The sequence below is a fragment of the Leguminivora glycinivorella genome, chromosome 22 (genome assembly GCF_023078275.1).
Source record: "Leguminivora glycinivorella isolate SPB_JAAS2020 chromosome 22, LegGlyc_1.1, whole genome shotgun sequence".
In the NCBI taxonomy this organism is placed as follows: domain Eukaryota; kingdom Metazoa; phylum Arthropoda; class Insecta; order Lepidoptera; family Tortricidae; genus Leguminivora; species Leguminivora glycinivorella.
Genome location: NC_062992.1, coordinates 3,943,818 through 3,968,092, shown reverse-complemented (window position 1 = coordinate 3,968,092; position 24,275 = coordinate 3,943,818). Strand labels below are relative to the sequence as shown.

The 24,275-nt window shown below is 38.3% G+C and overlaps 2 protein-coding genes across 3 annotated transcripts in view; one reads left to right on the top strand and one right to left on the bottom strand.

Annotated features, from left to right (window-relative positions):
- LOC125237759 (dipeptidyl aminopeptidase-like protein 6) overlaps positions 1-1,736 on the bottom strand; it is a 342,306-nt gene extending 340,570 nt beyond the window's left edge. Inside the window, exon 1 of the mRNA XM_048144933.1 lies at positions 1,645-1,736. The gene's annotated coding sequence lies outside the window, so the exon portion shown is untranslated. The remainder of the gene's footprint in view (positions 1-1,644) is intronic.
- Positions 1,737-17,614: 15,878 nt separating this feature from the next.
- On the top strand, positions 17,615-21,882 carry LOC125237944 (zinc finger protein 84-like). Of its 2 annotated transcripts, none has more exons than XM_048145188.1 (3): positions 17,615-17,672; positions 17,787-17,939; positions 19,157-21,882. In XM_048145188.1, exons 2-3 carry the CDS (start codon positions 17,826-17,828, stop codon positions 21,212-21,214), a joined length of 2,172 nt encoding a protein of 723 aa, XP_048001145.1. In that variant the 5' UTR covers positions 17,615-17,672; positions 17,787-17,825; the 3' UTR covers positions 21,215-21,882. The 2 variants fall into 2 exon arrangements, with proteins under 2 accessions (XP_048001145.1, XP_048001144.1); XM_048145187.1 differs by having other exon boundaries at positions 17,615-17,677.
- Positions 21,883-24,275: the final 2,393 nt, after the last annotated feature.

Sequence of the window (24,275 nt, the reverse complement as noted above, 5' to 3'; positions counted from 1 at the left end):
GTAACTGTTAGATATTTGCTAAGTTATAGGACTAGTATTATACATTGGTGTAGTTGCAGGTTTGACAGCCTACAGTCCGAAGTCGTACTCGTAGAGTGAGACAGAAACATTATAACAGCTCTCTGTCATTTGAGTAGATCGGCAATGTGCCTAGAGTTTATCATATTGTTATTAATGTTAATGACTTTCTATGACACATTAAACATTATTTTAAACATTGTTATTAAATATAATATATTATTTATATTATAACTTTTCCAAAAGTAGAATGTCATAGTATAGTTAAGCCTACAGCAAAACGCTTCTTGAAAGTAGTTAATAACAAAAAGCTTATGTCAAACTCTCTGATTTAAAAATGGAAAATGTAAAAACAACGCTTCTCGAAAAACTCTCTTTATAATAAACCGTGACCAGTTTCTGACGTGTTTTCATCCTGTTCCTATTATAATGTACATATGGTGTTTTTTTTACGCACTAGTGCGAGAAGTGGTTCATTATATGCCAGGTCAAAACTTCGGAGGCTCATCTGAACTGAAAAACGTCGTACGATACACGACGAATGTACTATTTTGACACAGGTGTGACTATGTATTGTATGTATGTACTCGAGACTTGCGTCAAATTAGTTAGTACAACTACCTTAGTAAATGGTTAATTGGCTTTGACTTAACACTTTCGAAACCGGGCTCTACGCGGCGCTACGACATTTTCGCTACATACGGGGAAACCCATGTAATCGGCTACGCTTCTACGAGCGGTGTACCCGACAGTCGGTTTCTTGGTAGCGAAAGTGTTAATAACAGGCAATAATCGTATTTGCCTGCCCTTGTGTATCGTGTACGAATAGGTAGGTACAGAAGGTTCTACGACACGTAGTGAAATCTCATAAGCTATAACTGAGAGTATTAGAAACAAAGACACTATGAATTATTTCTAGGAAACCTGAAATCTTAATTGAGTAAAACAGTTCTTAAGTAAAAAATAAAAACACACCTGTTGGAAATAAATAAAAAAATAACCGTTTAAGTAAATAAGAAAATAAAATTGTTTTGTATAGGTAGGTGCATGATTCCTAAATGTTATATAGAGCGCTTCATTCACCAAAAAACTGCTTATATGTTTTGCGAAAATTTTAAATTGTATTCCTAGGCATGTACCGTTTTTGTAAATAAATTAAAAAAAAAACTAATTTTATTTTTTTAGTTAAGCCTGCGATACACATGCCTGTAGCTTGCACACCTTAAATGAAATGGCATGCAAGTATTTTTTACGTGGCTAGTATGGCAGTTGTGCAAGCTTTAGGTATAGCTTGCACAACTGGCATACCAGCCACGCATGTGTATCGCAGGCCTTAAAAAATTTAAAGTCACATTTGAAGCACTTACGAAACAACATTTTTATGTTATTAAATCTAGGTCATTATGATTTCAAATAAAATCGTGACCTCAAAGTCAACGCATTAAACAATCATAAAGTACCTAATCCATTTGCCTCCCTCTCCGTTCCTCAATACAACAGCTGTAATATTGTCTCCAAGTCATAACAAAGAACAATAAAATACCGTCCAAGCCATTTGCTACCCATCTTAATGCCAAGCTGTTTTCCTGAAAAATTATCTCATCAATATTAAATGTTTACACTCACCTGAGTACAGGCTTTTATTAATAACGCGTTTTCACTCGATCCTATGCACATCCCTAACCTAGTTCCATATTTAAACACAAAGGTGGAACGCGGATTCGAAAAAGGAACGAACAAATTCGAATTTGGAATGCGGGGTTTTGTTTTTAATTTTTATGTCAGTTTATTGGATTCGGTGTTCGATTTTGGCGGAATATGGGCGCGGTAGAATCTGGCGCTTGCACGCCGCGCGAAGTCCGGCGACCGACTGAACTGAAGCTCGAGCCCTGTTCCCGGCTTTTCATCGGTGTTGCCAGCGGCGGGCGCGGGTTTCCTGGGTACCTAGCCAAATTTACAATCGCAACACTTCTTAAGCGTATCCTAGCTAACTCTCCTTATCGTTCTTCCGTAGTGGCGCGACAGAATTAGCGTTTCGATCGTAACGTCAACATTTGTCCCTTTGGCTATGCCGGCCGGTTATTTTTACGCGTTTGTAGTGACGCATTTTCCGCTCGGTTGGACCAACTTCTAGCGATCGTGTACTTTGGCGATTAATTCACGGCTGTTGGAGCCATGTTCGCTGCACTTTTAATTCCTTTTCTTAGGGTCGGTTGCACTAAACCGTTCATACCGACTTTAGCGTTCGCAATTTTTTTATGGTCATTTCCACAGACTGCTGCGAGACATTGACGTGTTTGTTAACTGTGGCTGATGCAACTGGGCCTTAAACTGCTTACACGAATTTTGTGGTTTAAATCAGTCACGTAACTTTTTGGAACTTTTTGGTAACTTTAATTATTCGCTGCCAAATATAATATCGACTTATTAGTTAGTGGAATATAAATTTTGATTAATATAACGAAGCATTTAACAGCCAAATATGAGACTCATCATAAGCAAGGCTCAGAAAACGTCAGTTTTAAATCGTAACCATAAATTAGGACCAATTTATGTCATCTTAATTGTTTGTATACAATGTAGAGACATTATAGAGTATATAGGTATTATTTAATAGGACATAAAGTCAATAGAAGTTGTACGAAACTGAGTAAAATTTTCAAAATTACTTCTCCATCTTGGGCATAAGCGCAATCTTTAAGAACTTCGAATGCCACGTTTTAAAAAGTGACGCACATTTATTATTGATTTTGATTTTCGATTCATTAAAAAAAAAATAGTTTCTGCTTTCCTGACATAATTTGTCATAAACATTAAATAAATGTGATATACAAAGAAAAAGTGACCAAGGCCTCCAAGTGTTCCGAGCTGGAATCGAACCAAAAAATTAAAATATTAAAAATACAAATTAAAATATTTTCAAATGAGAATAATTTAATTTGTTCTAAGATAATTTGTCATGTTGCCGTCTGTGATCAAAATAATTATTAAAAATACAGCGACCAACGAATTTTATGTAGTTAGGATCCTTAGGTCCGACACTAATCGTCATTTAAGTATTCGCTCGTATGGAATACACACGCTGTATGTCTTAAATGTATAGGTTTGATGGTTTCAATGAAACAAAATAGACACTCATAACTAGCCTGTGACTTAAGGCAGTCTTTAAGTGTTATGCTTTGTCTTAATAGTTCTATTAAGCTAGGAACACACTACGCGGACGTCCGTCGTAAAACGACCGCGACCGCGACCTATCAGTGTGCACGGAACAAAACATCCGGCGAGCCAGATTTCGATCGGACGTCCACGCGCTCAAGGCCACGTCCACGTCCGTCGACCGATAGTTTGCACGGCTACGTGTATTTCCATTGTCCAGATTCCCGTCCGCGGTCGATTCACGACGGACGTCCGCGTAGTGTGTTCCTAGCTTTATTCTATAGTCGACCGACGTCCTACCTGCTAAGCCGCGGTCCTTGGGTTCGAATCCCGGTAAGGGCATTTATTTGTGTGATGAGCACAGATATTAGTCCCTGAGTCATGGATGTTTTATATGTATATAAATATTTGCATACTATTATCATAGCAAGCGCGGATCCAGCTTCGTGCGCAGGGGGGGGGGGTCACGTGGTAAAGGCCCGGGGCCCCAGGGGGGGTCACGTGATCTATTTGTATGGCCAACTTAGGCTCCAGGGGGGTCATGACCCCCATGACCCCCCCCCCCTGGATCCGCGCATGTATCATAGATTTAGAGATATTAAGCTAGATTGAGTAGTTAGGCCAAAAAGTGTGTCCACTGTCCACATGAGAGGGTAAAGTTGGGGCTGGTGTCCCTCTCGCACTTATTGCCACTGCCAAAATCATTTGAATGACGTCATCACTGTCATTATTTGAGGATACCAGTCAATATTCAAAGTTTCTACCAAATCTACTAATACGGTTTAAGATTATTTATTCCCATAAGAATTACAAATACCCACTTAAACGTTTTTTTTTATTGCGCTAATCTTTGGTTTTATGGCTTCATAATAATGGCTTACCAATTTGTTACAAGGTATTAATACCCTTGCCTCGATATAAAACAAAAATATTTTTTTGAAGTTTATAAACTTAGTTATCATACAGGTAAAAATACTACTACTATAGTAAGCTCTTTAACACTGGTCACACGTGCGAGAGGAACACCAGCCCCAACTTTGACCCTCTCATATGGACACGCTTTTACTAGTCTGACACAAACGCCTTTCTGGACCGGTGATAAGGTTCAATTTAGTATGGCAAAAAAAGTGTGAGCTCAGTCCCTATTGAAGGTCCATGACTATTATACAATATATCGTTGTCGGAGTACCCACAACACAAGCGTTCTTGAGCTTACCGTGGGACTCACTCAATATGAGTAAGAAACTATGAACTTAAGAAGTCCCATAATATTTAAATATTTATTTTATTTAATAGTCATAAATAAAATCCATTTCATTTCATTTAAATACATTTAAATAATCTGCTTTTTGTAACTACACTCCATTTTCAAACTAACTTTAAAACTCCGAACTAACTATAAAACTCCCCACAATTTTCCCTAAAACAGGGTAACCTCATTTCCACCGCGACCGACTCCTTTGTGTGGAAACTGAGCAACACCTTTACTGAAAATTCCCCACGCCGAATGTTTCTGTCCCCCTTCCACTTGGTGTTTAAGAGTATTTGCATCCTTGTTTGACGGAGTGCAGTTATTAAAGTTGACGTGTTTCATTTGGAGTTTTTTTTTTTACTTTTCGACATTAGTTTTTTATGTTTAGAAATTATATTGAGTAAATAAAAGTAAAACGTAGGTACAGCCAAGTACCGTGAGATGCTCCCGTGGGTGTCGTAAAAGTCGACTATGGGATAAGGGTTCAATCGCTTTGGTGTAGACGATGGGCTATCAAAACGGCAATACCACTTTTTTTTTGCAACTCCATAATTGCTAAGAGTGGCACTGAAAGTTGAGTAATTTTATGAGCTCTGCCTACTGCTTTTCCCCAAAAGTCACACATATATATCACATACGTAACTTTACCTCTGCCAACAAACTGTCATGCAATTTGGCAGAAGATTTAATGACTCTAAGACCAAATTAAATTATTTCATAGGAAATATTTTAATTTTGTGTTTTTTAGTAGATATTATTTAACTATAAACTCAAATAAATGTCATATTCAAAGAAAAAATGACCAAGGCCTCCAAGTGTCCGATGCTGGATCCAGCATTATTTCAGTTTATAGAAGATTTAATGTTGTCAAAAAAGGGTTTTTTTGAGAATAAACGATTTTTTTTATGTAGGTACGATTATCTATGTGAAATTATTTGAAACACCATTTTGACACTTATTTATCGTATTGTACTGTACCTATATAATTAAATCGATTGACATACTCGTAAGTATCATCAAGTATAGACGGATAAGGTCTAAGAAAAAAAAAATCCATAGAGAAAAAGGTACGGTGGCCTAGATGGCGTTACACCTTTGGGGAACGCTCGGCTAAATGGCGCTCATATTAATATTTGACATTTTAACACATATCAAGCTAACAATATGGGCCAAATTGTCAAAACTGAGGTTCAAAAGTTTTAAGCTTGTGTCGAGAGATGGCAGTCTATGCACTGTGATAACCTACACATTTTACTTTGACAGTAACTTTCTATAATACTCGATCCTCCTTTGGTATCATATAGCTGTGGGCTATGGCATCTTAAAAGGGTTGCTCAAATACGTCAAAGAAAATGAGACACTGGTTTCATAGCTTCCATGCAAATAAACACACTCAAGGACGTTCAAGATGAAAGGATAACCGCCTAGGTTTTCAGACAAACGTAACCCCCATTTTCTTTGTTTATTATTGTTTATTAAGTGAGCGTTTCTTTTTTTTTCGCCACTTTTATGAAATGTGATACTTATTTTTGAAAAAAAATTATGCTATTTCTACTCGGAATCACTAGCTTATTCAATCCTAGTAGTTAAAAAAATTGTCCTAGGATATACGATTTTTTCTTATTTTGTTACCGTTTTCCGTACATGTTGTGTTGGGTAACAAAAGAGGAAAGTAACAAAAATGTATGGAAATTCTGGGACACTTTTTGTCTCGCGGTGAGATTGGAAGTACTCGTGATTCTGAGTACAATTGAATTCCCTAAAAAAATAAAAATAAAAAAAATGGCAAAAAAAAGAGAAATGCTCAAGTGACTTTGAATATGCGTAGGTACAACAAAATGAGAAAAAGTGTTATATTATTGTAGAAATTAAGAAAGAAAACGACCGGTCTGGCTCAGTCGGTAGTGACCCTAGTGCTGAGCCGCGGTCCTGGGTTCGAATCCCGGTAAGGGCATTTATTTGTGTGATGAGCACAGATATTTGTTCCTGAGTCATGGATGTTTTCTATGTATATAAGTATGTATTTATCTATTTAAGTATGTATATCGTCGCTTAGCACCCATAGCTTTGCCTAGTTTGGGGCTAAGTTGATCTGTGTAAGGTGTCCCCAATATTAATTTATTTATTTGTAAAAAAGATTTGGATTGGTAGGTATTAAGCACTCCTTGTGTAATTAATTTCACATTATCTGATCCGATATCGGATGTAGGAGGGATGTTAAAGATAAATGTCATAGATGGCGCCTTTATTACAGGATATTGCACACAATTACTCTCCAAAAATTTTCAGAAAATTCAGAAAAGCCTAACACAGAGACATACGAGTATTTGTACTTATACTCGTATTATATACTTATACATACAACGTTGTCTGAGTAAAACTGATTTTTTTTTTCATTTCAATCCCAACGGTGATATATTGTTGAATAGGTATTTAAAAATTCTAAAATCGTTTTTTGATAAACGTAATATTTTTGGGAATAATCACTCCTAAAGTACAGAAAAGTGTCCCCCCCCCCTCTAACTTTTGAAAAAAATACGGGAAACTACATAACCCTAAAGTCGCCGTCAATAGAATTTGTGAACAAAGTAAACAAACCTTGTAGTCAAGATGTCTTTAATTTCCATTCTACCTCATCAGATACTGGCTAAATCCATGTGTTATTTAATCAATTCATCTCACATTATGATCCCCACCTTTAAAATAATAAAATTGTGCTAAAATATTGATATTTTATATAATAGTTTGTTTACATTGTTGATAATTTCTATTGACGGCGATTTTACACTGAGCGTGGCCTGACACGCTCTTGGCCGGTTTTTGAGCTTACCGTGGAACTCCGAGAATATTCGTAAGAATGTCCTATAACACATTGTGCAAAAATATTTCTAATAACGTCAATATAAAAAGAGGAAAATGAGGTCTACGTTTGTATAATGAATCGTCGCATCCTTAACACCCTTTCGGCCTCGAAGTTTACGGTTGGCGGCCAAATTTCCCGAAATGTGCCCCATATCCCGACGCCATAAATTCTAAGCCAATGTGATGGAACAAAATCCCATGGAATAAAGTGCTAAGGTTTTTTCCGACGGGTTTTTTTACTATACTTTTATCTTCTTGCAATGGTTTATCATTCCCTTATGGGGTAGATAAGCATCAGGATGGAGTACATAAAGTACACATGAGCTAAAAAGGAGCAAATAAAAGCAAGTCGTTCTGAGGTGTTCCCCTTGCGCTATAACATGGGGTTCTTCAAGAAGCAGGTATTTAGGGTTCTCAAAGGTCGGCAATGCATAAGTGACTCCCCTGCTGTCGCTTAATGTCCATGTTAGCTGCCTATTTCATTAAAAAAAATACAAAACGAGTAGCGAAGCTTTTGAACTCGAGTACCTACGAACATAAAATAACTCACCAAATGCAACACAATCCTACAATTTCAATCCTGCAGCATTTTATCCCCAAATTCCTCAAAATTTTACTACTGCACACAACTCACATAGCTCCACTTAAGAGCAACGAAAACGGCTACCTTTACACTGAAATCCGACACGCACGCGACCCGTTTTGATTGGTCGCAAGTGTAAGTGCGGTTTTATTAGTAAGGTTCATCCTCGTACTCTCATAGCTGCACTCCGATAAAGTCGAGTTAAGGATTCAGCAAGCTTTCTGCATCGCTATGGCACAGTATAATAAAGAGTACTATCGTACAGTATGGCCACTCCCGCTCCCCGCTGAAAGCGCCGCCGGGGCGGCGCTTTCAGTCTTTCTCGGTTACCTCACAGTTACCGCCTGTCAAAAACGCGCACAGTCAACTTGTCATATGAGTCATATCTCACTCATACAAGCATGGTACGCGTTCACCTACACTAGCTTAGAATGTGTGCTAGGAACGCGCCTCTTTCATATATTTGATTGCCAGTGTCCGAGGTGTGCCCTTACTTACAATACATACAATCACGCCTATATCCCATAAAGAGGTAAGTAGGCAGAGCACATGAATTAGGTACTCAAGATTCTGTGCCACTCTTGGCAAAAAGGGGTTCAAAGAAAACGAAATTGTGTCATTGCATTGACAGGTTACCAGCCTCTCGCCTACGCCACAATTTAACCCATAGCCCACAGTCGACTTCTACGACGCCCACGGGAAGAAAGGGGGTGGTGAAATTCTTAACCCGTCAACACACGGTCCAACTCTAGCCCATAATATAAACATATTTAGTATTTACTATCCTCCTTATTCATAAACGTTCACTAAAGTTATCAAGCCGATAAAGTTCGTTTGTCCCTTTCTGACGTATTGGTGTGATAGAAAGGGACAAACGAACTTTATCGGCTTGATAACTTTAGAGAACGTTTATGAATAAGGGGGTATATCTCTATGGGGTGTTTGAGGTTTTCAGTATCTTGGTTTTGCATTTTATTGCAGTATGTAGTGCTATGGTTCAATTTATTCTAGTCATCTCTACCTCGAGTGTTGATCACTTGCGAATAGACAAGCTGAGCCTCACTTTATGGAGATTGCGCCGGCCAAGGAACGTGTGCGGAGTTTACGACTATACAGCTCTGGAGTTAAAGGTCATATGAAGAATGAAGATTCTGTGAGATTCAATTGTATCATTTGTATCAACTAATTTAACACAAGTGTACACAGTGTTTTTTTTTTGTTTTCCATTAAATTCGACACGCAGTTAGGTTCATCATCAGGAACCAGCCTGTATTAAATTCAAAAAATATTTTTTTTTTCGTTTCCATAATGGATTAATTAATGTGAGAGGACCTTAATCATAAAATTAAAGTCATTGTCAAGTGTTTGACGGCACTTGTCAAAACAAATAGCATTAGGAAGTGGTAAGGGATGCCACTGCCAGACACGTGTTCAGTAATTAAATATTTTTTTAATAATTCGATAACCGTAAGATTTAAGACCCTAGTTTCTTAACTAAATAATCTTCCCGTAAAATTTACGGAATTCAATAAAAACACGCTGTATATGGTTTAAATAAACAACTCATATACTTAATCGTATTTTCGCCATATTAATCTAACTAGTAGCTCTTGGACTTCTTGGAGGCTGTAGATCTTCGCGACATGCTTAGAACACACATAAGTGGAACTGGAAGAGATCCCTTAAAGGGATAAGTTCGCCTTTAGACTAGAACACACAAGAAAAAGAGCTTATCACTAGTATAGTGATAAGCTCTTTTTCTTGTGTGTTCTATTATTTTCTGGTACAATAAAATGTTTTACTACTACTACTACTACTACTACTACTATAAGTGAAAAGTACTTAGTTCCTAAAGCCATTATCACAATCAAGTCACGATAGTCTTAAGCACCATATACGCTATTGGTACTTAACTCTTTTTAAGTCAATTTCCGCATTTTATAAAATTTCCAAAAACTGGACCGACAAAAGAATTTTGGTTAGTGGTTAGTCATAGAATCTGGTTACAAAATTTCACGAGAATCGGTTGATTGCGATCTGTAAAGCAGAAATAACGTAGACCTAACCTCTGCGATCCAAAGAGGATCAACAATTAACAATTTAACACACCTCGGACACTGGCGATCAAATATATGAAAGAGGCGCGTTCGAACGCACAGTCTAAGCTCGTGTAGGTGAACGCGTACCATGCTTGTATGAGTGAGATATAACAGGTCGACTGGTCGCGTTCTTGATAGGCGGTAACTGTGAGGTAACCGACAGTGGGTGGGCGGTACTTTCAGCGGAAAGCAGGTAGTGGCCATACTGTACGATAAATAGTATTACTCTTTATTACACTGTGATATTAATCAGCTACTTTAAACTGAAAACGCACAAAAACTTCCGCGATCCGCGACTATTCATTGCGCAGGTGTTTGGTAAAAAGCAGTCCAAGTTCCCTGCAATTAGTGTAGCTGGGAAGTAATGAGCGGAATTATAACTTTGCAGCGCGGAGAGTGCTCAGCAAAAGCTAGCGACAGCAAAACAAATATGTATTTTTCATACATATAATATAATATAATATACTCACTCCTGTCACAGTATAATAAAGAGTACCATCATACAGTATGGCCACTCCCGCTCCTCGCTGAAAGTGCCGCCCACCCCCTCTCGGTTACCTCACAATTACCGCCTGTCAAAAAACGCGAACAGTCGACCTGTCATATCTCACTCATGCAAGCATAGTACGCGTTCACCTACACGAGCTTAGACTGTGTGCTAGGAATCCGCCTCTTTTATATATTTGATCGCCAGTGTCCGAGGTAAGCTCCTGTATTCCAAGAGAAACAAATGTAATTAGAACACATGAAACCGCTGAAATTTCAGTACCACTCTTAGCAAGGGGTTGAAAGTATACGAAATGGTGACATTGCAGTGACAGGCTACCAGCCTCTGGCCTATGCCACAATTGAACCCATATTCCACAGTCGACTCCTACGACACATAAGGGAGTAAAGGGCTTTGGTTGTAATGGCCATTTCGTATCACATAAAGTACTTCTCGCACTAATGCGATAAACTAGCATATGTACTGAAATGTACATACCTACATTTTTCATAAATTTACTTTTTTGAGTACTGCATTATATTATGCTAGCTTTTGCCAGCGGGTTCGCTCGCTAGAAAGAGACAAAAAGTATCCTATGCCACTCTCAATCCCTTCAACTATCTCCATTTAAAAAATCACGTCAATTCTTCGCTCCGTTTTGCCGTGAAAGACGGACAAACAAATAGACACACACACTTTCCCATTTATAATATTAGTATGGATTTAAAACACGTAGCAACCACACGTAACGTACCTACCTACTCACATTTAATTCGTTTTGTGTTTGTATTTACTGTCTCCGTAACCCGTATAATAAATGTTTGCTGTACGGCTGTTTGCTGACCGTATCACATTAACAATGTTTGCAGCGAGGAACGCCGAGGAACGATGAGGAACGTCGCAACAATCGCACTTTAGCGTAGATTGTTGAAACCCTTAGATGACGGGTATGTGGCGTCATCATGACACTATTTTTCCAATACGATAATATATGATTGATAGCCAGCTGGTTAACAAACATATTTAATTTTAAGAATTTTGTTTTTGAATGATTCACGGTTATTTTCATTAGACTTTTATTGACCGGGATATAGAGTGTGAATTGAATGCGACCAGTGATAACGCTGAAAGTGAACGCAGCCAACGCGCGCGAAGGAGGGTAGATCGCGCGCTGTCTACGCAACTTTAACATCCACCCGCCTTCGTCAGTTTTCGTGATCATGATGCATGCAACTGTGTCAAATATCGGGAGCTCGACAAAAATCAAAAAGGTAATCACGGTCTAGATCTCGGTCAATATAAGTCTAATATTTAATTTTCATAAAAATATTGAGTTGCTAGACGCAGATTGAAACGCAGTCTGGCTCTGTCGCGCCAACACGGATACAGAGCCGTTTGCCATGTAGACTAGTAGCTAGATATAAATAAGTAAAGTATATATTACACTAGTAATTTTACCTTCTAGACCGTCCGAGATCGACCCCATTTAAATTTGTTAGCATAAGTACTTACCTAGAATTAAGAAAATGACATGTAAAATATCTTTTTATTAATAAATGATCGTATCGTATCGTATCGTATATTTTGTAACAAAGACATATGTAACTCCGTATAGACGGATAAAGTCTAAGAAAAAAAAACGTATCTCAAAGCCATAGAGAATAAGGTACCGTGGCCTAGATGGCGTTACACCTTTGGGGGACGCTCGTCTAGATGGCGCTATTATTCGTATTTGACATTTTAGCACATATCAAGCTAAGAATATGGGCCAAATTGTCAAATCTGACGTTCAAAAGTTGTAAGCCTGTGTCAAGAGATAACAGTCTATCCACTGTGATTACACATTTTACTTTGATAGTAACTCTCTATAATACTCGATCCTCTTTGGCTTGTAAGTAGGGTCCAAAGAAGTCCAATACTCAATTGGTTTGATAATAAACCGATATTTAACTCACTTACGCTGTTTTTTCCCTGGCCAAATCACCCCACCGTACCTGTTGCGGATGTAATGTATTAACTTTGCGATTCGGAACCAGTTCACCTGTAGATTCGATCGGTTAGTGTGACCTGTCAGCAAAAAGTGACAAAGTTCGACGACTAAAGACGCTCAGCCAAAACTTGACACCAAAGAGGATCGAGTAGTATAGAGAGTTACTGTCGAAGTAAAATGTGTACTTGTGTAGGTAATCACAGTGCATATTAGACTGCCATCTTTTGACACAGGCTTAAAACTTTTGAACCTCAGTTTTGACAATTTGGCCCATATTCTTAGCTTGATATCACAGAACTAAATCAAGATAGAAGGAAAAAGTGTATCTACTTCGCGTGCGGAAAAGTTAAATAGCGAGCAACATTGTTCGCCGCGCAAGTCAGTCTGCTCCCGACCGCTGCCCGCGAGTGACATACAGTGAAAAATACAAAATGGGTCGGTATTCGATAATTAACTGTTCAAACACCACCAATAAAAGCAAGGGTGTTAAACAAAGTGTTTCCTATCATCGGTAAGTACCATTTGTCCTAAAATATTTTTTATTAAATAAAAAACACGATTTTCCTATTTTTATCATCAAAACATTAGCTGACGTACGGCCGTCAAACTAGTTTTCCATTGCGGCTTTAATTTGACGAGTCCGACTTGGCGTGCGTTTAAAACAAGCGATATAAAAATAGGCTATTCAAACTGTCGAGAGAAAGTGAAGGTAGATTTGTTATTTTGTCCGTCGAACTCACGTCGAACTTAATAATAGTGGTGCACCACGGAACTATATCGTCATGTATGCTGCGATTTCCTTATTCGATTTAAATCGATTTTGCGAAGCAGTGGAAATTATAATTATGTTTTTATATTGTTATGAAACTATACATATAAAGTACCAGTGAAAAGTAAATTTAACTTTAAAATAGGTTACAGTTACGGTATTAACGTTGAATTTGTGGTCGGCAGAAAAACAAATACAAACATAATACGCTCTATCTTTATTATGAATAAAAATAACTCTATATACTTACTTCATTTCTCAACGAAGATGAACATCCGATATTTTTAACTTCGGCGGGCATCCCGCACGCAACCTCCACAATCGATCGAATGGGTTACGCGGCGACAACGTTCCCATCACTAAAGTACACTCGTGACGTCATAGGCTCGACACAAAACGTTACACGCTCGGTTTCGCTGTTAATCGCCGAGCATTTTCCTTCTATCTTGATTTAGTTCTGTGCTTGATATGTTTTAAAATGTCAAATATTAATATTAGCGCCAGCTAGCTGAGCGTACCCCAAAGGTGTAATGCCATCTAGGTCACCGACCCGTGCCCTTTTCTGTATGGTACTTGGTACGTTTTTTTCTTAGACTTTATCTGTCTATAAGGAGTTATATATGTCTTTGCTTGACACTAAAAAAACCGGCCAAGAGCGTGTCGGGCCACGCTCAGTGTAGGGTTCCATAGTTTCCCGTATTTTTTCAAAATCTGTTTAACCTATCAAGTTCAAATTAATTTTCCTAGAAAGTCTTTATAAAGTTCTACTTTAGTGATTTTTTTCATATTTTTTAAACTAATGATTCAAAAGTTAGGGGGGGGACGCATTTTTTGCACATTGTCGGCGTGATTGATATACATACATACATACATACATACATACAATCACGCCTGTATCCCATGAAGGGGTAGGCAGAGCATATGAAACTACTCAAGTTTCAATGCCACTCTTGGCAAATAAGGGGTTGACAGAAAACAAAACTGTGACATTGCAGTGACAGGTTGCCAGCCTCTCGCCTACGCCACAATTTACCCCATATCCCACAGTCGCCTTCTACGACACCCACGGGAAGAAAGGGGGTGGTGAAATTCTTAACCCGTCACCACACGGGCATACATATTGATACACATATTGCCACCAAATTTCAGCTTTCTAGTGCTAACGGTCACTCAGATTATCCGCGGACGAACGGACGGACAGACAGGTTCCTAGTTGACTACGGAACCCTAAAAAGGCGCGAAATTATTTTCTATGGGAATTAAACCTTTGCCCCTACATTTTCAATTAAGTATTATATTAAGTTTTATGGCTCGTTGGTGATTCCACAACGTCAAGGTTTAGAGAGGTTGATTTTTTCCCGCACTAGTCCGCAAAGGAGTACATTTCTTGTCGGGTCGAATTTCAAAAAGCCATATATACTGAAAAACGTCGAACGATACACGTGCGAAGAGGGAATTCGTAACTCGTGACGATTTATCGCTACTGGTTTCGGTCTTTCTGTTTTCCACACTTGTATCGTAACGTACTATTTCGAGTTCACTGAAAGTCACTATAGACGTGCAAAATCAAAGTTCCGATATCAAAGCCGTTGTAAAGTTCCGTATAGAAACATAAAATAAAATATTCCAAACTCCACTCGCTATAAATCGAACCGTTATATCAAACGACGCAAGGCGAAGCTTCTTTAATAGATATGGGGTCGACCCTCCCGAATAAAGAACCTTCTGTCCAGTCGGTTCACCTATAAAAGAGCATTACGGAAATTTAAAGCGCGTCCGCTAGATGGCATTGAACGGGGTAACGAAAATAGGACGTTCCACGAAAAAGTCCCTTATTAAGAGGATACGGTAGCGAAAATGCTAAAATGGAAAGGAGCCCCCCTTTCAACTTGGGAATTTCAGTTAAATATACAAGTGTTATTAACTAGATTTATCGAAAAAAAATGGTCCATTAAAAACAACTCAGTCAAAAGATATTTCAAAAAAATCTTTAAAATCGAGGTTCCGTTCTCGACTCTTTCCTCTTTCAAAACTTAATCAATCGGAACGAAATTAGAGAATCTGAATAAAAATGAAATAATCTATGTCGGACCGTTAGCTTTTTTGGTTAATTGTTACCAATCTTAAGTATCACACCTTTTTTTGCAGCACAATGAAAAAGGCCGTTTTTGGAAATTTTTGATTGGCTCTATAATCTTTAAAAAACAGAATATCAAAAAAATCAGAACGGTCCGTTGAAAAAATCATTGCTCTATCTTCAAAAAACCAGGGAGGAAATAGTCGAGAGCGTTTGTATGGAGAATTGACCCCTACCGTATCGTCTTAAGAAATGCGCTTCTTCTGAAAACGTGAAGAAATCGATTTTGTTCTGAGGTATTGAGTTCATGTAAGTAGGCTGAATTCCTTTCGGTAATGTTTTTAACCCCCGACGCAAAAGCGACGGGTGACGTGTCTGTCTGTCTATGTGTGTGCCTGTCTGTGGCATCGTAGCTCCCGAACGGATGAACCGATTTAGATTTAGTTTTTTTTGTTTGAAAGCTGAGTTAGTCGGGAGTGTTCTTAGCCATGTTTCATGAAAATCGGTCCACTATGTCGCGGTCGGGGATTTTTACAAAATTTTAATTTGTCCTGTGTGGTGACGGGTTAAGAATTTCACCACCCCCTTTCTTCCCGTGGGTGTCGTAGAAGGCGACTATGGGATATGGGTTAAATTGTGGCGTAGGCGAGAGGCTGGCAACCTGTCACTGCAATGTCACAGTTTCGTTTTCTTTCAACCCCTTATTTGCCAAGAGTGGCACTGAAGCTTTAGTAGTTTCATGTGTTCTGCCTACCCCTTTATGGGATACAGGCGTGATTGTATGTATGTTGTATGTATGTATGTTAATTTTGTGGTTAGATTATAGCCAAACAAAACTATCGGCATTGGTGTCTACAAAATTGATTTTGTGTATAGAAGGTGTCTAATGTATGTAAATAGGTAAAGGTAGGTAATGTACAATCAATTTGAATCGTAGGCCACTGTAGAACATTTTCACAGTAAAAGTAGAAGTGACTTTCTTTGATAAATACAGCTCAGTGTCAATTAGACAGGGTTCTAGAGTGGCCTAGGATTCAAATAGGTCGCAAGCCAAACTTATCTACTAATCGAAATCCATTTGACCTTCGTTTTAATAATGGCTAAGGCACACCTCCAAGGCAATTATATTGGTTTCTTAATTAACAAACTAGCCTATAAGCACTTACCGATTCCATTTTCTGGCCGGTCCCATAGTGGATCATCACCATCATCATCATACTTCGTGTACGCCACTTATCCTTCTCCTGTGCTCGTCTAATCCAGACGTGCCCCGCAGTTTTTCGAATGTCGTCCACCAACGAGCCAACGGATACCAGGCGCTTCTTATATCCGAAAGCGGTCACTATTGTCAACATTTTGGTCATCCTACCATCACTAGTGGCAGCATATCTCGCCCAATAGTGGATACCCTCCTTTAACTGAAAACTCAGTTGGAGGGATAGAGACGGTGTAGCTTCATATGCCGTTCATAAACGCATTGCATGCCTACTTGAAAAATAAATGATCTTTCATCTTCTTCAGTCGTTCCCACAATGCTGAGGATCATGACATCATGTCATTCTGTTGAAGACTAGGTCTATACTCACTATAGGTCATTCAAAACTCTTAGGTCTATACTATTATAGCCATTATAGGTCCCTCCGTAAGGCATCTGTTCCTCTCGTCGCTATTACGCGTATGGCCCTGCCACTATATGTAGAAGGTGCAGCTTATCGTTTCTATACCCGTGGCGTAAACTTATCGAAAAGATGTAATGTTTGTTTATTTACGTTGTTGTCCATACAAAGTCCATACTTCTTACAGGTCACCTAACTGCTAGTCTAGAAAAGACAGTGTCATTTCTAAGCCAAAACCAGCCAGCCCGTAGCCACTGCTGCTAACTTACCACCAAAGAGGTCAGACAGCCTGAGACTACAAGCAAAATTAACTCTTTGAAACCATCAACAGGAAAAAGCGACAAATTAAACAAGAAAACAAACAGGACGGGAACTTCCAATATGAGATTTGTATTTCGCGCCTTTTTCTACTGGCAAACTTAACTGACCGATTATAATTAAAAACTCTGATTCAATATCAATTATATTTCATATTAAATGGGTACCGATAAAGGTTCATAGTATCATTGTATAGCTTTTCATTTCACAAATTTACATCAAACACTACATACTAGCGCCATCTTTTATTCGTTTAGCAATCAACGATACAAGCGTGCTGCCAACATAAGTAACGAAATGATAAACGCGCTCCTCAAACTCAAACAAAATTAGTTCCCAAAGCGGCCGCAAGATAATGTACTAACTTCCGCCGACTTTCTGCCGCCATCTTGCACGACTGACGCTCTTCTTGTCTATAATTTCGAGGCATAGATCGTATTTATGGGTGAGGTCCGTAGATAATTTTTACTCTTTGGATACCATTGTGCTCTCTGATTACTCGTACACAGTTTATCTGTCAAAACAATGGATTCACATCGTATTTACGTGTTTTTTCCAGGTTTTCCTGGTGGATTGATTATGTATACGACGTTTTGAGATGGATACGTGGTCTAGCTTGTGTCGTTGCTGCCTGTCGCCAGAATCTGAAGTGTCACTCTTCGATAATGAGAAAAACGTGAAAGAGAAATTTTTGGAAATCACTACTATCGAGGTATGTGTTGATTTATAAGAATATCTTCCGTTAATTAGCTCTATCAGTTAGGATAAATAGGTTAATTTATAAAATTGCAAATAATAAAGTAAATGTAACCTTCATACATTCTGCGAAGCATGTCAGTTTGAAATGTGTCATTTGTGTGCTTAATTTGTCGTGGTTTTCGCGTAATAACAAAATACGCGATTCCTAAAAGTAATATCAGGTTATTATACCTAATTTTATGTTACTTCATATATAAATCTTCTGGCGATACCCCCTTTTGGTATAGTTCTGAACTTTGCATTTCATATCTAACCTGATAAGGGTTTCTTGTACATTTGCACATATTTAATCGGCTTTTCATAAAGGAAAATAATTTGTATTCAGGTTTTCTTAAGGCACTGGCCTTTTTAAGAAGGTAATTTTTGTCTTAAAATAATATGTCTATTCGAATTTTACATCCATGACTATTGTTTATAATTGTATTAATGGGCACATTTTTCTTGGATTTATATATTGTATTCTTAAGTGTGTCATATTAATATTGTTAGATAACAATCGTCCAAATATTTCGGTGTCCATTATACATGTGTGAAACAGCTTGTAAGAAAAATGCACCTAAGTGATCTAACCTCAAACTTGATTTATGAAATACAATAAAACTTAGGAAAGGTCCATGTGCTAGCAACCCTAGAATGCCTTTTTCTCTGAAATTGTGTAGTAAAAATTTAAATAAAAATAAAATCCCTATTATTTCTTGCGAACCAATTGAGTATATCATGTGGACAACATCCGAAAAATTGCGGGTCACAACTGGATGAGACTAGCTCAGGACCGGGACAAGTGGAGTAAGAAGAGAGGCCTATGCTCAGCAGTGGGAAATAAAGGGCTGATATGATGATGATGATGCTGAAGAGTATATCAGATATTTTGAAAATAGTTTTTTATGGTTATCTTTCTCTGTCTTGGACCTTATGTATACAAGAAGGGCTAATGATTTTGATGACGTCATCTCTCCATCTTGTGTGTGATTGTGCCCTGCAGTGCCTTTGTGTTGTAAATTTTTGTAATTTTCTACCAGAAACTCTTGTTAATAGTCAAATGTTTAGACAATAAACTACACACACATCTTACAAATAAGAACACCAACAAGATATGCATCATTTCAAAGAGCTGCCTATGGCTGTATTTGTGAGCAGTTTTGCTAATATTGAATTACAATTAAATTCCAGGTGGACACGGATGACGGCCTGCCTCAAAAGCTGTGCAGCCAGTGTTATGAGACCCTCAGCTCTGCCTACCAGTTTCGAAAGCAATGCATCAGGATGGAGTCCGAACTCAAACTACAACTAGAAGCCCTACTCAACCAAGCCGAACAAGAAAGCCAAGAAATTGACAAGGCAGAAGCCATCGAACAAGAGGATGACATAGCTAACAACCCTGAAAAACAACTAGAGGCCATTATCAAAAAGGAACCTACTGACAGTGATGATGACTATTACTATGTACTTGTCATTGATGATCCTAAAGATAAAGATCAAAATGAAAGTGAAGAGACCGCTATTGCTAATATCAAACAGGAGCTCATGGAACATGCGGAGGTTATAGAAGAAGTTAAAAATGAGGAGACCATAAGTGAGCAGCAGTTTGAAATGAACCACTTTCTCATTTCAGACACCAAAGTCCCTACCAATGTGCCAGCTACTATACTTGAAAATGAGGAGGAGAGTCAAGAAAATGAACAAGTTCAGTTCGAAAATGCTGCAGAAGATGAAAACCAAGAGGAAACTCAGGAAGAGCATGATTTCACCATGATGGATGCAGATGTCGAAGACTCTCAAGACAATGTTACAGACTTAGTAGATGCTATCACTGGGGAAATTGGCGGTGGACTTACTAAAAATATTGGTAAGAACAGCTACATCAAAATCATTGCTGCCAGCAACAGTGACGGAACCATCCTACTCAAAGATAATGTGGCATTTCTAACTGAATCACAGTTGGATGGAACTGAAGATGTAGAAGCCATGTCTCAAGAAGAGGAAGTGATTTTCTGCGAAGGTGATGAATCCTCGCAATTCCAAATACTGAAGTGTGAGGGCTCTGAGCTAGTGATAGAATATGCTGATGATGGCCAGATAGCTACTGTGTTACAGCAAGAGGATGGCAGCTTCCTCTGTGACTGCGGAGAACAATTTGAAGATTTAGCAGACTATGAGAAACATCAATACACCCACACAGCTACTGAAGAGCATATCTGCAATCTCTGTGGCAAAGGATTTGAGTCTGCCGAGATACTAACTGGCCACACTTTGCTTCACAATGTCACAGGGTTACTTGTCATGTGTCCATTCTGTAAGCAACTTATACGAAGAAATGCTCTGACTCAACATATTAAATATGGACACAATAACATCAAGCCGCGATGCAATGTCTGCTTAAAAACATTTGCCAATCCGAACAATTTAAAAAGACATATGATGATCCATAGTGGTATAAGACAATTTGAATGTGATATCTGCTTTAAAAGGTTCCATCAAAAAATAACCATGCAGACACACAGATTGACTCATATCAACCCCTTTGCTTGTAATGAATGTGAAGAAACTTTCCCAAGCAAATCAGAGCTGGCAGCTCACAAAGAATCTAATGAATGCACAAAATCCAAAGTGAAAAAGGTCCGGGATGAATTAATGAAAACAGCAAAACATGAGATCACTACTAATCTAGGCAAATTGCTTGGCTACGCTTGTGCCTTGTGTAAGAAGATGTTTTCTGTAGAATCGGCCTTAGAGCAACACATTGATAGTGTACATTTGGTAGACCCAAATGAGCTGTTATGCTCAGAGTGTGGTGAAGTCCTTACATCTAAAAAAGACTTGCAAAGCCACATACTGACTCATAAAACAATGAAGCTTAAAAATTCAAAGAGATTTGAATGTGGGATCTGTGGGAAGAGCTGTGCGAGTCAAGCGATGTTGGTAATGCATGAACGAGTGCACACAAATGAGCGACCGTTTCCCTGTCACCTCTGTTCGCTCCGATTCAAAACCAAAACGCATTTAAGAACACATCAACTCACTCATACTAGAGAAAAAAAGTTTGGTTGTTCCGTTTGCATGAAATTCTTTGCGCTCAAAGGGAATTTAGTGGTGCATCTCAGAACACATACTGGGGAGCGGCCTTACATTTGCACTTTGTGTGGGGAAGCCTTTATTGATTCTAAATATTTGAAGAAGCATAAGTTAAAGAAGCATGCGATACAAAATGTTCCCTGGAACAAGTACTGATTTGTAACTTAGCAATTATATGTGTATTTCTTGTAAAGAATAACAGTTAGTAGGAATTTTTCCTTAATATAATTGATAGTGGGAACCATCTCCCAAAGAATTAACCATAGCTATAGAAAGCTTGTCAAAATAATTTTAAGATCTGCAAGAACATTGTGTGTATATTTTTTTAGTTTTCTACAGTTTAAGTTACCATGTTTTGCTTTTTCTACATACATATCATACTTGGATAGTATTTTAGTTTGTTTTTGTAAACTCAAAGATATGATTTAGTTTGTTGTGCAGAAAAATCTATGCGTAAAATAATGCGACAGGTCCACCATTTTTCACTATTTCTTGTCAATCAGTAATTTTCTAAAAATCTGTCAAAAGAAAAAGTCCTGTGTAACATAAAATATGTGTAAGCTTCATTGCCAAAAAAATATTTTTTTATGTATTGGGGACAAAAACTATAGAAATGAGGTTGCAAAATTAATTTCAGTTTCTGAATTGTATCTTGATCGTGCATGTAATGTTTTAAACATTCAACATACTTAGGTATTTCAAATACGCATTTCTAACAATATTATTTATTACCGTGAGAAAGTATCAAATATGACAATATGTTAATAGGCTATTGTAAGATCGGAGTTTTTGTTTCACTTTTTTTAGTCTGAAATAAATTATTTCATCAATACTTTGTTTTCATTTTTACAATTAACCCTTAAATGCATGACCTTGACAAAGAATATTTGAATTTTGAAGAAATAACAAACTTTAACCCGTCGTCTGTTTCTGTCATAATATGTTTAATTTTGACATAAAAGTCATAATGTAAGTTCCTTATCAAACACAGACGAAGGGTTAAGAAATGGAAAGAACCTTTTACGTGCTTTTACACTTGTAGAGCACATAAGGACTTCACGGAAGGCCCATCCCACCGCATACACTAGAGGTGTAGTTTGTCTATTCAACACTAGATGGACTTGGGGTTAAAACGTTTGTTCTACTACTTAGCACTAGATGGCGCTGTATGCTTCAAAATGAAATGAATGGGATTGAAGTGGACCATGGAGAACCGAGGTTGCTGCGGGAAGCAAATAGCTCTTTTTTCCCCTTTGTATTATTGGTCTGATACGAGATTGCAAAAATAAGTAGCCTGTCGACGATGGTCCAACCGAAACCGAACTAACATTTTCCCATAATTACTGCAATGCTGTGCACGGGCAAGTTAATTCGTCTAAAGATCCAATATAAATCTGTCTGTAACTATATAACGTTCTAATAGACATCTAGTTCTCTTTACATTGGACATTACTGGCTTGCAGGCTTGGAATACATGGCCATAAATAACAGACATCTCGCGTCACGTATCAGATGGTGACACGGCCGACGCCATCTGTCGTGCGGTCATGCGGCCCTGGTACTAGTAGTGCTGATTCAGGAAAAGTTTTATTATAAAAAAAAACTATTTCGGAGAGATTCGAATAGCGCGGTTGACGTTGACTGACGTTACGGTGCTGCTGTGAATAAAAATGCTGTATAGTGTATAGTGTTACCATGTCACTGGTCATACTAACCCGTCAGTATCAGCAATATCAGTGAGTATTATAATTATTCTTTGGTCAGTATCCTAAGATCGAAAGACGCATGCTACATGGTTTGGAAGGTCAAAATCTTCTGGACACTATGCAGACCTAATAGAACAATTAATCTAGATATAGGTGAAACCTATGCGGGCGCCACCGCACCTTCGACACTTTATTTCAAGCCACATCTTCACAACACTCCTAATCCACCTAGTTACCATGCAAAAACGCGTACACAACAGCGCTTGATGACATAATTCACCTCGGACCGGCCATTAATCATACCGTGTCGTGGGATCGTGTAGTGACCTACTGTGCCCGCAAGGGTACCTACGCGCCCTTTGTGATAGGCTTGTGTCGTTCACGAACTATGAACTGTTAGGAATAAAATCCCATCAATGACCGAAATGAACTGAATCTTACCGTGGTCTGAGAATCGGTCTTTGCTCATTTAGTTCAGTATAGGATCGGCGAGCGCGAGCGGTTGGGATCGAGAACGAATGTGTGACTGCGCCGACCGAGAGCGAGAGCTACTTAGCAGAGCAACAAAAAAAGTCAAGTTTTCATATTAAACTTCGGTTACTTACAACCTTTTGGCCCGGAATGTTACTATCTGTGGACTATTCGTATCATTTTGACACTATTCGGTCCCATTCGTTCTGATCTTTCCGACCACAGTGGTCGCTGGTCTGGCTGAACTAAATGAGCAAAAGACCTAAAAGAGCGAACTAGTTCGTGGGAGCGATTGAACGAGATTGGAGCGCTCCGATCAACGAACGAAACGGCACAAGCCTACTTTGTGACGACTCGTTCATTATGGAATTTAGAAAACTGGTATTTTGTAGGCAATTATTATAAAAGTCGGGCCAAGTTGGCAAAAAATGTGAGGGGGTATTTAGTAAAACGTCGCACTTTGTCGGTTACCATTAAGGCGAGATTTACATGTATCTTTATATAAATAAACAGACAAAACGGCTTTATAGCAATCGACAAAGTGGAACGTTTTCCGTGCATACTCACAAATATCCTTACTTGACTGACAGCAAGGATCTCTCCAGGCTAAACTGATCGTTAATTTTTTTTCGAGCGTACTATACCTACCATTTTTCGAATAATAGGTAATTTATAAAATTCGCTATAGGGCCATAGCAAAGGTACAACCTTCTCAGTCGTTCTCAATTAAGATTTTAGATTGTCTATGTCTTGTCTTGTCATAACCAAAGTCATACCAGTCGAAATTTTGTACCTAAACAGGGTTTTTATTTGTGAAAACAAAATTACCTAATGACCATTAAAATGGACGAAGTAAAACGCAGCCATACTCAGTGTAGTAAGAATAAGTAGACAGTGTATTTTGGGAATAATCTACTGAGATGCCAAGTGAGTAGTCCTACAAAATATTATTACATTGGCGTATCTTTAGATAACTCCTGGTTTTTTCCTATGTCGAAATACACTTTCTAAGCTAGCCCATTTGGGTGATGATTATGATT

Bases quoted from the DNA above. Each gene is read 5' to 3' on its own strand.
- LOC125237944 (XM_048145188.1), top strand. From the start codon at position 17,826: ATGGATACGTGGTCTAGCTTGTGTCGTTGCTGCCTGTCGCCAGAATCT. The intron at 17,940-19,156 runs GTATGTGTTGAT...ATTAAATTCCAG, and splicing joins TGGAAATCACTACTATCGAG to GTGGACACGGATGACGGCCT.